Consider the following 14,521-nt stretch of genomic DNA (forward strand, 5'->3'; position numbering starts at 1 on the left):
TTACTAGTAAACCTGCAATCTTTTGGTGTAGGGGTCATTGCTCTAACCGACTGAGCCACCCGGCCACGGCAGGTTGCTTCACATTTTAAGACACCATGCTGGTGGGTCCCTAATGACATTGAATTTGGAAGCTCTGGTTGACATGTTACTTTTATTTTGATTGATCTGGGAAGCTGAGAAGGGCTGGAATCTTCAGAAGCAGCCTACTTTGGATCGTTGAGAGGAGCTGGGTCAATTAGAGGCAGACAAAGTAAGGTAGCTGCTGACATTGCTAAAGAGAAAACTGTCATCAGACAGAGAAACTAACAAGGTTTCACTTCAATTGATGAAGCCCAGACTGGGAGCTCTTAATTACAGAGAGCCAGCAGACACGCTTTGTAATAGTCAGGTGTGGGGTCTATCTATTACATCGCATTGCTACCACTGATGTTTGGAAATTGTTTACCTTCACAAATATAACTGAGAGTAGGATTCCAGGTTGCATTCTTATAACTCACTCTACCTTTCTGACACTCTTTCTTAAATGGACGAATATCGGATAAGGCAAGCTTTCCAGGGAATGCCCGAACTCAAAGGCCTATCTTATCTATGGGGTCATGGACAGTATCTAAAACTGGTTAATAGAAACATGTTTTGGGTGGTTGAGAAAAACTGAGCTGCTCCTAAATGGATGCTAAAAGAATACCTTTTTAGTTACAGCATCAACATGAAAAGCCACAGTATCACTGGTGTCAGTTATTATCCCAAATATTTTTTTTAAATGAATAGATCTGTTCCCTTCTTAAACTAAAAAATGTGACCTTGACAATATAACCCTAAAAACGAGGCATTTGCAAAATTAGTCTAACAGTTCAGATCATTTATCTACAGTGTATTTTGCAGGAGTGAGCTAAAAATGAAGCAATGAGGAGAGTTGGCTAATACAGGATTACATCATAATTGGTTCTCAATAAATATCTGGTGAAGGAACAATTGAATTAGTAAAGGGCTAAACTCCATTTGCATCTTTAGACAACATTTTATTCAAACTTCATGTGAGGATCAATCTATGACTTGTTAGAATGATTTTTAAAGCACTCTTAGTATCACCAAGAATGACATCTTAATAATCCATCACCCCATATTCAGCTGGACAGATTCAAGGTGTTTTCAGTAAGTCAGAGGGTAAACAGTTTGGGAAAGGCACATGTGTGTCTGTAAGTGTAGCCTGAGAGAAAGTAAACCAATGAAAACATCAGGGAAACACTTTCAAGGGGTGATTTAGCTGACTCGTGCAAGCTATCATAGAAAACCAATCTATAACACACTGAGTAAAATGGCAAAGACAACTGCTTTCAACAATCTACAATATTCCACTTGTATATTATGTGGACTATTTCAACTTAAAATATTGGCCTATAGGTGGAACACAACAGGATTTTTTTTTTTAACTTCACAAGTTACACTTTTCTACCACTTTTTACTAGTGGCCTTTTGAGTGCTTAATGTGTGTGCTGAGCACTAGGCCTATAAGGCAAGGCAAACATGAATTCGGTTTTCATGTTGTAGAAAATGTACTTCTATTGTGAAGTTGATCCAATTATGCTCCATTAAAACAAACCCAGTCCCTATTAGATGATAATTAACAGATACAAGGCAATAACAGTATTGTCAATACTTCTGAGAACAAAATCATTCTTGAGAAAATGAAAGATTCAAGTTCGAGTGGTCGGTATGAAAAAAAAAGTTACTATGGAAATTATATGCCTCACAACAAGAGCAATGAGGCAGAACTGAACTTGTTCTTATCTACTGACAAGACATCACCACAGGGTGACATTTAGTCACAGGCATGTTCACTGCGATGGACAAGCCTGGATACAACTGCACTCATTTAAGAAATGACAACTCGGGGGAAATTCAGAGGAAGTAGTTTTCCACATATTTACCGATTGAAGTATCTTCAACCTCATGGACTCTTCACTATCAGAAATCGGTGGATATATTTTAGAGGAGTTAGTGTTACTTACACCAAACTGCCACCCAGGGAGTGAGCACATGGCTACTGATCGTGTTAGAGATAGACAAGGCTCATACCCATCCACCCAGACCATCATCGCTCTTTTAACCTACACACACACACACACACACACACACACCCTCAAACCTTTTATGGGGTGTTTTTTCTTAGGGTGGCTGTTGATTAGTTTAATCTGGTTTCACCTGTACAACTATATTGGAATTACCGAGACATGGAATTAAGCAACATAATAAATTATATTATTTTAGGAAGTAATTTTAGCCTTTATTAAAAGTATAATGTAACTTTGAAAAATTAAACAAAGTAATATAAAATAAATAAAAGTTAATATAGATCTTTCATATGATTTAATGTTAAGATGTTTTATATATGTGTTCAGATTTTAAATAAAAAACTTGTTAGACTAATAAGATGTAATAGAATCTTCAGGATTGCATGTACTTTTCAGAAAGAAAGAAGAACAATACAATCACCTCCACTATATTAAATAGGGTCTCTGGGAAGTGTTTATATCATCAGGGGAATAACTGGATCAATTTTCTATTACTGGTGTCTGTGAAGGTGTGATAACACAAGACTAAGATGAAATGAGAATTTGTCAACCACATCTGTAACACCTAGTCAACACAATGTTTTTAAAGGCAATGCCTTGGTTTTAACTTTTAACTTATCTATAGTACTACCTAGATATAAAAATTAAAAAGGAGGAGAAAAAACAAAATAAACCTCCTGCACACCCCCTACTGGGGATTGAGCCGGGAACTGAGGCATGTGCCCTGACTGGAATTGAACCAGCGACCACTTGGTGCATTGGACAACACTCAACCAATTGAGCCACACTAGCCAGGCTACAAAACGCTATTAAAAGAGATTGTAAAAGACATAAAATGGAAAAATATTCTGTGTTCATGGATTGGAGGAATCAACATAATTAAAATGGCCATATTACCTAAAGCAATATACAGATTTAATGCAATCCACATCAAAAACTCAATGTCACTTTTAAAGACAATAGAATCAGATTTTAGAAAATCTGATTAAATAAATTTTATTAGATTTGAATAGCCAAAGCAATTCTGAGAAAAAAAAATGAAGCCAGAGGTATCACACTACCTGACTTTAAATTATGCTACAGAGCTATGATAATCAAAACAGCATGCAATTGGCAGAAAAACAGACACACAGATCAATGGAACAGAACTGAGAGCCCAAATATAAAACCATATGAATACGGGCAGATAATTTTAGGCAAAGGAGCCAGAAACACACAATGGAGAAAAGCAAGCCTCTTCAATAAATAGTGCTGGGAAAATTGGAAAGCCACTTGCAAAAGAATGAAACTAGATTATAGTTTGTCCCCGTGTACAAAAAATTATTCAAAATGGGTCAAAGACCTAAATATAAGATCTTAAACAATAAATTACATGGAAGAAAATATAGCTACCAAACTTATGGACCTTGGTTGTAGAGAACATCTTGCTTCCCAAAGGCAAGGGAAGTAAAGGCAAACATAAATGAATGGGACTATATCAAACTATAAAGCTTCTGCACAGCAAAAGAAACCAACAACCAAGAGGCAGCTGACAGAATGGGTGATGATATTTGCAAACAATAGCTCCGACAAAGGTTAAATATCTAAAATATACAAAGAACTCATAAAACTCAACACTAAACAAACAACCCAATTTAAAAATGGGCAGAGGACCTAAACACACCTCTCCCAAGAAGACATACCGTGGCCAACAGGTCTATGAAAATATGTTCAACCTCACTAGCAATTCAGGCAGGGGTGGGGAACCTTTTTTCTGCCAAGGGCCATTTGGATATTTATAACATCATTCATGGGCCATATAAAATGATCAACTTAAACATTATGTTGCTATGAAAAAAGCTCCTAGATTTATTGAATTTCGAGTCCCGCCTGCAATTGCGTTGGCAGGGCCAGACCAAAAGATATGGCCTGCAGGGCCGGACATTCCCACCCCTGAATTAAGGAAATGCAAATCAAAACTACAATGAGATACCACCTCACACCTGTTAGAATGGCTATTATCAACAGGACAAGTCATAACAAGTGTTGGAGAGGTTGTGGAGAAAAGGGGTTCATTCATTGTTGGTGGGGATGTAAACTGGTACAGTCACTATGGAAAAACAGTCTGGTGATTCCTCAAAACATTGAGAATAGAGGTACTATATGACTCAGCAATCCTTCTCGTGGGTATATACCGGAAAAGCGCGAAAACACGTATTCCCAATGATATGCACCACTATGTTCATTGCAGCATTATTCACTGTGGCTAAGACATGGGGACAACCCAAGTGTCCCTCCATAGAGGACTGGAGAAAGAAGACGTGGCACATATAAGCAATGGAATGCTACTCGACCACAAGAAAAGATGAAATACTGCCATTTGTGACAACATGGGTGGATCCTGAGAATATTATGCTAAGTGAAATAAGTCAGTCAGAAAAAGGTAAGAGCCATATGATTTCACTCAGATGTGGGATATAAAACTGAAACTAGCGGACACAACAGCAATGTGGTGGCTGCCAGAGGAGGGAAGGGGGTGAGGGTGAAGGGAGCCTGGTATATGTTGACGAAAGATGATTTGACTTTGGGTGGTGGGCACACAGTGCAATACCCAGATCTTGTATCATAGAAATGTATACTTGAAACCTATCGGATCCAATAAATTTAATAACAAAAATATCATCACTAAATATAGGTAACACCATACCACGAACCAACAGATTTAATTTAATTTTGTTCCTTTCTAAAAATATAGTCTAACAGGGGTCCTGAAACTTTTTAAACAGGGGGCCAGTTCACTGTCCCTCAGACCGTTGGAGGGCCGGACTATAGTTTAAAAAAAAGCTATGAACAAATTCCTATGCGCACTGCGGGCCCGGGATGAGTCGGCTGCTAAGCAGGACAGGCAGCGGCACCTGGCGGGCCGGATAAATGTCCTCGGCAGGCTGCATGTGGCCCGCGGGCTGTAGTTTGAGGACCCCTGATATTTCCATCTCAGAGGACAAATTTAAGCAGTTGGTTTTTAAGCACCGTGAAAAATTAGATATTTGGCCCTACTTGCAAGCTAACAAGGCCAGTTTCATAGATGCTGCTAGAAGATACAAAATTGCTGGGTTAGAGTTAAAGACTGTCAATCAGGTGCATCAAGCAGTATGAGCATCAGCTTATTCTGTGCTGGTTTCCTGAGCTCCAATTCCCACAAGCCTACGCAAAGAGGGCCAGGGAATGTTTGCCAACGCAGTGGGTGTTGTTACAGGAGAGTGGCTCTGAGTTGAGGGAGCTCAAATGAGCCTGCTTGCCCTTTGCTCAAGAGAGAGGCACTAGCTCTGTCTTCCAAAGCTCTAAGCAAAACGACCCTTTGTTCAGAGGGAAATACTCTCTCTGGCTTCCAAGGCTTGGAAAGGAGTCTGGGACAAAGACCAGTTGTGCCTGGAACACAAGCGATCCATGGAGAACCGTTTTTCAGTATTGGCGATGGCTGGAACCCCTTTATATAAACAGTAGATATGAGACAATTTTTCTTCAATGTTTAGAATACTGGCCCCAAATGAATGGAAAAACATTGAAATGGGAATCAAACATTCAGCTGCATTCAGAATGTTTTGGAGAGTCATAATCACATAGTTCTAGAGGACCTCAAATATATATAATGCATATGTAACACACACGTATTTATAAAGCTTATTTTTACCTCCCCAATTAAAATGTAAATTTTTAGAATAATGACTATATATACATATGCATATATATACATATGCATATATATATATATATATATATATATATATATATATATATATAATTTGTGTGTATTTATTCACTTATTCTGGTTCCCACGTTACTTTGCATTAACTTAATAAAATTATGTAGGTCTGTCCTCCCATTTCTTTTTTTCCCACATTCCATGAGAACAACAACAAAAAGTGTGTTCCTATAATCTGAGGGTTCCAATTGCCATGAAGAATGACAATATTTTCTTATCTTCAAGGTCATTTATCCATAGGATGTAGGACAATGCCCCGCGCCTAGCAGAAGTCAGTGTATATTTTTGCATTGCATCGGCGTGAACTCAGGAGCCTGTTCTACACTTTGCCAGCCGAAAGCTGCTCTTGTTCAGTAACACATGCTGTGCTTGGAAAATAGAAAACGTTTCCTTTTCCTCAAACCTGTAGACAATAATTTCAAGCTTAAAGATTCCCGTTCTTTATGATGGTTCTAGCGTGTAGGCGCATAAAACTAAGTGAAGAATTGGATATGTCTCCAGGAATATTTGTTTTATTAGGAGAGAAGTGAGTGAAGGAGTGCCTATTTTTTTTTTCTTCCTCTAAGAACTGTCTCCTCCCCCCTCCCCTGCCCCCGCTCATTTTCATCCTCTTCAATGGGAATGTAGCAGCCAGAGTTTACTGTTGAAATATACTATCCATGTAAGTTCCACCAGAGGCTGACTCAGCCAACAATGCTTTGGAAACACTGTGGTCTTCTTTTCTAAATTAAACATTTCAACAACGAATGCAGAAAGTACAAAATGTTTCCGTCCTCTTTCCTCATCAGCATTACCTCCTACAGGAACAAGCAAATGTGTGTCCACGTGAATTACCATCTACAACAGCTACTCGCCTGGCCACTCCAGGGTCTTGCACACAAAGGGTGGGAGGGGGCGTGGGGAGGCTGCTAGGGGTCAACCCCGCGCCTGGCCAGGCGATGCCTGCCGGAGTCACTGGCTGGGGAGCGGGGACCAGGAGCAGGCTGAACTTGGGGCTCGGGATACAGGAATAACACAAAAATCGCCGTCCTACCCAAAGGAGTCAGGCAGAGAGGCTAGGAGTGCGTGCGCGAGCCGAGTGAATGCTTACGTCGCCGCGAGATCGGTGCTGGGATAATTAGAGAGGAGTTGAGCTGCACCAGGTCCCTCTTTAGCAGAGGCAGCTGGAGCCACAGCAGAAGCGGCAGCAGCAGCAGCAGCAGCGACCGGAGGAGCGCGCCTGACTCCCGCCGCCCGCCCGGGGCGCACCGGGAGAGGCCCGCGCCTCTGGGCAGCCGCCCCGCCGTGCCCACTGCCCAGGGGGCTCCGGACGCACAAAGGCGGCGGCCGCCCGCGTGGCCTTCTCTACCCCGGCGTTCAATTCCCGCTCCCCTCCTTCTCTTATGAAAATCAGAATGGCAGGGCCGGGCGAGGGCCCGGGACAGCGGGGGCCCTAAGCGCTGCACCCACACCCCTCCTGCTGGGAGACACAGCGGGTGGTTCGCGGACGATGTGTCCACGGCTGCTCCCCTGTGCGTCTTCGGCCCGGGTCCCCGCTCCCGCCCCTCTTCTCTGCTGGATCCATCCCACCCGGAGGAGTTGATGCAGCTTTGGCCGCCGCCGCCGCTGCTGGAGCCGCGGCTGCTGGATGCAGGGAGTGCCGCATTGCCAAGCGTCCCCGCCTGCCTCCGGGTTTGCTGGTAGGAGCCGTCTGCTCTTTCTTCTCTCTTGCTCTGGGGTTTTATAGAAAAGGTAGAGACATTTTGCTGTTATTCTCCACTCCTCTTCTCCACCCTCTCACCCCACCCAGCCTTAGCAATATACATTCCCAGAGAGATCCCCCAGCCCCCCGCGGCAAGTCCGTTGAAATAAAGGGCCAGAGAAAGAGGCAGAAGTTGGGGGTGGGGTTGGGGAGAGCCCCGCTGGGGCCAACGCCACCAAAAACCCTTCTGGTGCCTGATGAGATCACGGGTGTATCTGAGAGGGGCGGAGGGAAGGTGAGCTATCTGCAGAGTCTCCACCTATTGGGATCATAATCATTTAAAATAAAATCCCACAAATATCTTTTTAAAAATAGATTCGTTGAAAAGCAGAAAGGGAAATAAGCCCCTTTCCCCTCTCTCTTTCTGTCTTTTTCTTTCTGGTGAAGACGCTCTTCCCCGCCTGGAGCTCAGCGCTGAAGAGCCAGCTCATTATTAATCAGAATCCCCATCGTTATCCCTGGCCGGAGCATCCTTCGGCAGGGACCGCAGGAGCATCCGAGTGCTGAGGCTGGGATGCGCGTGGGGGTTGTTTTTGTCACATCTTGGGAGAGCAGAGGACAGCACCAAGATCAGCGCCACCCGTGCTGGTGTGATTAGGGGTGTTTTCTTCGGTGAGAGGAAGGACAAGAAGAGGAGTGAGGTCCACCTCTCTTTAAAGGAAAGGGAAGAGGGAACCAAAGTGGAGGCGCTTTTATAAGCGAGTGGGGAAAGAAGTTTATATCCTTCATTGAAAAACAGTGGGAAGGCGGGAGCAATAGGGTACTTGATTGGACACCAAGACAAATCATTTCCTGTAAAGAAGAGGAAGCAGGCGGCTTGGAGGTCTGGAGGCCAGAGTGTGGTGGAGGCAAGGGCCAGGTGGGCTGTGGGACAGTCAGCAAGAGGCAGGGGAGGCTCGGGACGAGCAGAACAATGACTCATTTACAAGCCGGGCTGTCCCCGGAGACCCTGGAGAAAGCTCGCCTGGAGCTCAATGAGAACCCAGACACTCTCCACCAGGACATCCAGGAGGTGAGGGATATGGTCATCACCAGGCCGGACATTGGCTTTCTGCGCACCGATGACGCCTTCATCTTACGCTTCTTGCGGGCCAGGAAGTTTCACCACTTTGAGGCCTTCCGCCTCCTGGCCCAGTACTTTGAGTACCGGCAGCAGAACCTGGACATGTTCAAAAGCTTCAAGGCCACTGACCCTGGCATCAAGCAGGCACTGAAGGATGGCTTCCCGGGGGGCCTGGCCAACCTGGACCACTATGGCAGGAAGATTCTAGTCCTTTTTGCTGCCAACTGGGATCAGAGCAGGTAAATCCTAAATTCCAACTCCTATGAGGGACTCTTTTATTCTCCCATTTTCCAGAATTTACCCTGAGTAAATTTACGGCCTTCATGCTTTTGTTTATTTGGTTGGGGAAAAAAAGAGAAAACGGAACTAAAAACAATGAGTTTTTGGTGGGCACCCTGGGGATTGCGGGGCGGGGGGGGGGGGGGGGGGGGGGACCTTGTTTGAAACCTTTGTAACTCTGACTTCTCTAGCACCAGCTTCTACTGCAGCTTGAAGTGCTTCCTGCACCCTGTTATTGTGCTGCAGTCAAAATAATTTAACTTGTAAATAAATGTGCTAATTTTTTTTTCACCTCCTAAATAAGTTCACTGTTCTCTGGATAAATTAGTGTGAGGACAGAGACAACTTTTTCTCCTTCCTTCTAAATAAATTCTTAAACTAGACTCATCATCATCATTTTCATGATCACCATCATCTTCATTATCATCATCATCATCATCATCTTCTTCTTCTCTGTCTCTAGTACATTATCTTTTAAGGGTAGCCTGGCATTCAACCGAGATCAAGTAGTTTTATTGCTTGGGAACTTTTCTGCTTGGTGATGTGCCGATGAAGGACTAATATGATGTGTGTCACTTCAATGAAAAGGCAGAGTTCTATCCTGTGGCACTGAGCATGTTTACCGACGCTGAAATCAAGGCAGGCTGTTGTGCCGCTCCACACCTGTCACTAATCTAAAGAAGATGTTTCCTGTCTGATGTGATTTTTCATCTCTTGGAAGGAAGTGGAAAATGTTTAGATATGTCAGTTGGTAGACTTTTTGAGCTCTCTTGCTTTTTAATGGAAGAGAAATATTTTTATTGTATCTACAGATGATAGAAAAAGGGAGAGAGTGACTCTACTTCCTCAATCAGAACTATTTCCTCAGACTAACAGAGATAAGAAATTATAAACACTCCTGTGTAAGGTAGTTTCAATTAAGTTCAAAGTTAAATGTATTTCATGGAACGTAAACATGTTATCAGAACCATAAATCATAAGAAGCTGGTTGTTAAAATACTGGTGTGTTTTTTTTAGTTCTGTGAATGGGGACTTTTGATGCATCAAGTTAGTTTAAACCATCTCTGGTTCAATTGTCAAAGACTTTTTTTCAGTGACTGGGAAATCTTATAGATTTCTAGATAGGCCTTTTAGAGTCTTGGGATCTTAGAATGTAAATGAATACTTTTAACAGGTTTTTACCCTTTAGTTGGTTACATTTTCTCTGTAATTCTAGGTTGAGAACTACTCCAATCATTTTTTAGACAAATATAAAGACAAACTACTACCTGAGGAATCTTAAAATCATAAAACTAAGAAACTAATAGAGTTAGTCATTGAGGGGGAATGGAGTCCTGTTACTTACTTTGGTTAGTTAAAGAGATCATATTTTACTTTTTATTGGTAGCAAAGTATAAAGGACTATGAAATGCCATTCTTTGACCACAATTTTTCTTTAACTTTTTTTTTTTAAATCTGATAAGTACATTGTAGGGTCATGCAAACCAGTGATTGTGTATATCAAAATGGAAAACTTTTACTCAAGAAAGAACCTACTATTCCATTTGTCAAATAGATTAGAACTTTGCTTATTAAGCTACAGTTAAATTAGGAGTTGTGGAAATTTTATATTTAAATATGTTTCAAAGTCTGAAAGATATTAGGCAGTTCACATTTAGGGAGACATGCATTTATTTATTATTATTCAATGTATATTAATTTCTATTTTTTATTGATGCTATTGGGGTTACATTGGTAAATAAAACTATAAAGGTTTCACGTGTACAACTCAATAAAACATCTGCATCCTGAATTATGCACCCACTGACCAAAGTAAAGTCTCTTTCTGTCCCCATTTATCCTCCCCTTTGCCCACTTCCACCTTTTTTCACCCTGCCTCCCAATCCCCCTTCCCTCTGACAGCTGTCGGTGTGTTCTATGTATCTATCCTTCTGTTTCTATTTTGTTTATTAAGTTATTTGTTTATTAGATTCCACAGATAAATGAGGTCATATGGTATCTGTCTTTCTCTGACTGGCTTATTTCACTTAGCATGAGACATGCATTTACATTAGATCCATTTTAATTTATATCTATAAGTGAACTAATATGCACACTGATTTATAAACCTAATTAAGATGATCATCACTTAGCAGTTCTCATGTCTATGGGAAGTTGATTATTCCAGATTACTAAAGAGACTATGTTTTTGTTGTCTATTTCATACTTTTCTATAAAGGATAGGTTATTAGCAATCAAAATCGATCTCCCTGGAAATCGACAATGGGAGAAGATTTGTTAATTGATATATAGAACTATTTTTTAATTAAATCTACATAAACACTTTAAATATTAAAAAATTTGTACATGTGAAATTAAAAATGAGAAGCTGTGTCCTATAAAAATACCCTATCAGGTTCTAGACTAATAATTGTGAATTCTGTTTCTATGGATGCACATGAGTAGACATAATCATGAAGTTATAGTACATCAAAGTCAAAAGGTATATAAATTATTTAGAGCTTCACTAAAATTCAGTTGAGTTTCCTCCTCCTACATTCTAAAAAAAAGTTATTCCTCCCTTCTCCCTCCCTGCCCTCCTTTCCAAACCTACATATACCCAATAACAAGGACTAGTGGATAAACAGGTCCGTTTTCTTGGCATCCTCTGTAGACCACTATCATTGGTATATGTGCATAACAACTTCCCAGAAACCCGCGGGACAGCTGCCTTTCTGACAGTACCAGCACAACACCAGCCCTTCTCCTACCGTTGTTGGCCTGACCCCCCTTTCTTCTTCCATGCTGCAGCCTCAAGTCTTACCTGACTTGGCTCCTATGGAAATTCCTACCACCTTCCCTAGATATTTACCTCACTGTTGCTGTGTTAGGTGGATAGCCATGTGCCAAATCCTCTCATCAGCCCCCACCCGGTTCCATGAGTCTGGTGTTCTCACCTTTCTGCTCTGATCCTGCAGCCCAAACAATTTGGGTCTCTTGAAGAGACTGACTGCTCATCTGAACACAATTCGGACCACCTTCCTTGAGTTGATCAATGATTTACCTGGCTTTCCACACCTTACACAGAAAGTAGCATTGTTTTAAAGAAACAATAGGAATGGGAATGTCTACAATTACAGAGGGATATTCCAGAAGTCAGTTAGAAACAATGCCCCCCCCCACTTTATTTGGAAAACAGGTTATTTTCAGCTTCCCAAAGGGAAACAGAAGATTTTTAAAATAAGTTTTGAAGAGCTTTGTAAAGACATCTGAAATAATTAATCTGTATATAAAAAAGACTAAGCCTTATGTTATTATTTTTATAAGAGCATCTGAACTAGAGTTAATGCTCAATAAATATTTGTTTAGTTGAATTTGGTTATACATTTGAAAAATAATTCTAAGTAGAAAGTTAACTAATACATACTTTCTCCTATATTAAATTTGTAGGACAGTTTTCTGTGCTTCTCGGGAGACTGGAAATAGTAAAGATGTGTGAGATGATGACTATAAATAAAACTGTCTCTTTCTACTGCAATATAATGCAGGTCAGTCTCAGCATATTGATTTGGACCATTTCCAAAGCCTTTACAAGAGACATGAAATTTTCAGGAAGACTAAGGTACAATAATATTTACAGTGTACCCACCTTCTAATAAATCTTAAAAAAACTGAAATACTGAAATGTCAAAGTGACTTTCAGTTTGATTTGTGGTTCTTTTGAAAAAGAACAGAACAGGCTTAGATGACTTATTACATTTATTGAGCAGGATGTCCTTGGAAAATATTCATAAAATGTAATCTCCTTTCTTTCAGATCATCTAACATAATTTCTGAAAGCGAGAGTAAATTCAACACATTTAAAAACAATTGGATTATTTCACCGCATCACTAGGATGCAGTAGCCCTCCATACATTACATTCTATATGTCTTTCATGAGTGATAGTGCCCTGCTTAGGACTCAACAGATCCTTCAAATTTCCACCTGATTTCAACAACAGAAAGTGAGGATGATGTACCATGAAGTTAGAAGAGATTGCAAAGGAAGCTAGAAAACGAAGTTTGGAATAAAACTAGATCATGATCTACACCCTAGGACGTGAGAGCAGGTATCTGAGTAGTCTTATATACTTACTAGGAATATTCATGAGTAAATTGTTTCACCTGAAATATAATGATGACACATATTCTGATAGTTGAACTGTAATTTTTAGCCTTCAAGTTGTACTTTACCTCATTACTGATAAAGTAGTTCTCTATATTTTAGTGCAGCAAACAATAATTTATCTGGAATCTGGTTAATAATGACAAGAAAACCATTAAATACAGTTAAACGAAAATAATTCTTAACATAGTGGCAATTCAGAAGGCACTGTCCGCCTTGCACTCTGTTTGGCTTGTCATAATGGATATTGATCATCACTTAGAGTATTGAAGCTCTAGAAGGGGTAGGAGCCTGACTGGTCAGACACTGCTGTGATCCTGAACTTATCCTGGAGTTTGCCTAAAAACCGTATTATTGTCAGTCTGTTTGGTTTGTGCGGCTTTTCATAAAAAAAAAAAAAAAGAAAATATACAAATGGCTAGCTATTTACAGCTTCAGAATGAATTATGATTATGCTTCCATTTATTAAAATAACATGACCAATCTCCAAATTGAAAGATTTATGATGATGATGGATTAAAATTTAAAAAGTAACCATGGACTACACAGATAATTTTTTGGCTTGATTTTTCAAGACCTTGGCTCATTTTGTTAAAATATTAAAATATTTCTCTCCTTTGGCTTCATGGTATCATATATCATGGACAGGGTCAGGAATTTTTACCTTCAAAATCCTGGAAGCACTGCTGTGCTCTATTCTGGGTGGACTTTGAGATTAGGTCAAAGCTAGAAGTGGCAGGTGTGGATTCCATGGGGTTTCGGCTCCAGCAGAGTTTCCGCATCGCTTTCTTATAAGGATGCTCTTTTAACAAAGCTCTGGAAATGGCAGCTTATTCTAAACTATGCCCTTGGTCCATAGCATGGAAAATGGGAAAGAGAAAGATTGTCCTGAAAAATGTTAGAAGAATATTAGAACAAATCTCTAAAAAAAAAAAAAAAAAAAAAAAATAGGACAGTCTCCAATAACTAGAGCAAGTATGAAGTAATTAGTAAAACAATACTGAAATAACAGCAAAGACTGAGGGCTAACTGCAGTAGGAAGTTGATTGGGTCTGGACTGAGCCAGGCATGTTTCAAATACGCAACTTTAAACAAAGTTGGAGAGAAGAAAAGGATTTGCGCTTACTATAGTGCAGGGGTCCTCAAACTACGGCCCGCGGGCCACATGCGGCCCGCTGAGGACATTTATCCAGCCCGCCAGGTGCCGCTGCCTGTCCTGCTTAGCAGCCGACTCGTCCCGGGCCCGCAGTGCGCAGAGGAATTTGTTCATAGTTTTTTTTTTAAACTATAGTCCGGCCCTCCAACGGTCTGAGGGACAGTGAACTGGCCCCCTGTTTAAAAAGTTTGAGGACCCCTGCTATAGTGCATTGAAAGTGTGCCTCAAAAGAAATGTTTAAAGCTATTTCAAAACATGAGCCAAGTCAGTAAATTAATAAGTCATCCTTTGTAAATTAATACATTTCTTCCATTCTGGGAAAA

The 14,521-nt window shown here is 40.8% G+C and overlaps 1 protein-coding gene across 6 annotated transcripts in view; it reads left to right on the top strand.

The window, feature by feature from the left end:
• The first annotated feature begins 6,637 nt into the window (after positions 1-6,637).
• Positions 6,638-14,521, top strand: part of CLVS2 (clavesin 2) — a 99,407-nt gene continuing 91,523 nt past the window's right edge. For 4 of the 6 annotated variants that reach the window (XR_013960473.1, XM_080666025.1, XM_080666021.1 and 1 more), the window contains exons 1-2: positions 6,859-7,493; positions 7,943-8,857. Coding sequence is in view for 5 of the 6 variants with exons in the window: in XM_080666025.1 (XP_080522151.1) it covers positions 8,469-8,857 (389 nt within the window). In the remaining variant the exon portion in view is untranslated. Of the gene's footprint in view, positions 7,546-7,942; positions 8,858-14,521 lie in introns of all 6 variants that reach the window. The other 2 variants (XM_080666022.1, XM_080666023.1) reach the window with 2 other exon arrangements.

This window comes from Plecotus auritus (assembly GCF_963455305.1).
Source record: "Plecotus auritus genome assembly, chromosome: 4".
Lineage (NCBI taxonomy): Eukaryota > Metazoa > Chordata > Mammalia > Chiroptera > Vespertilionidae > Plecotus > Plecotus auritus.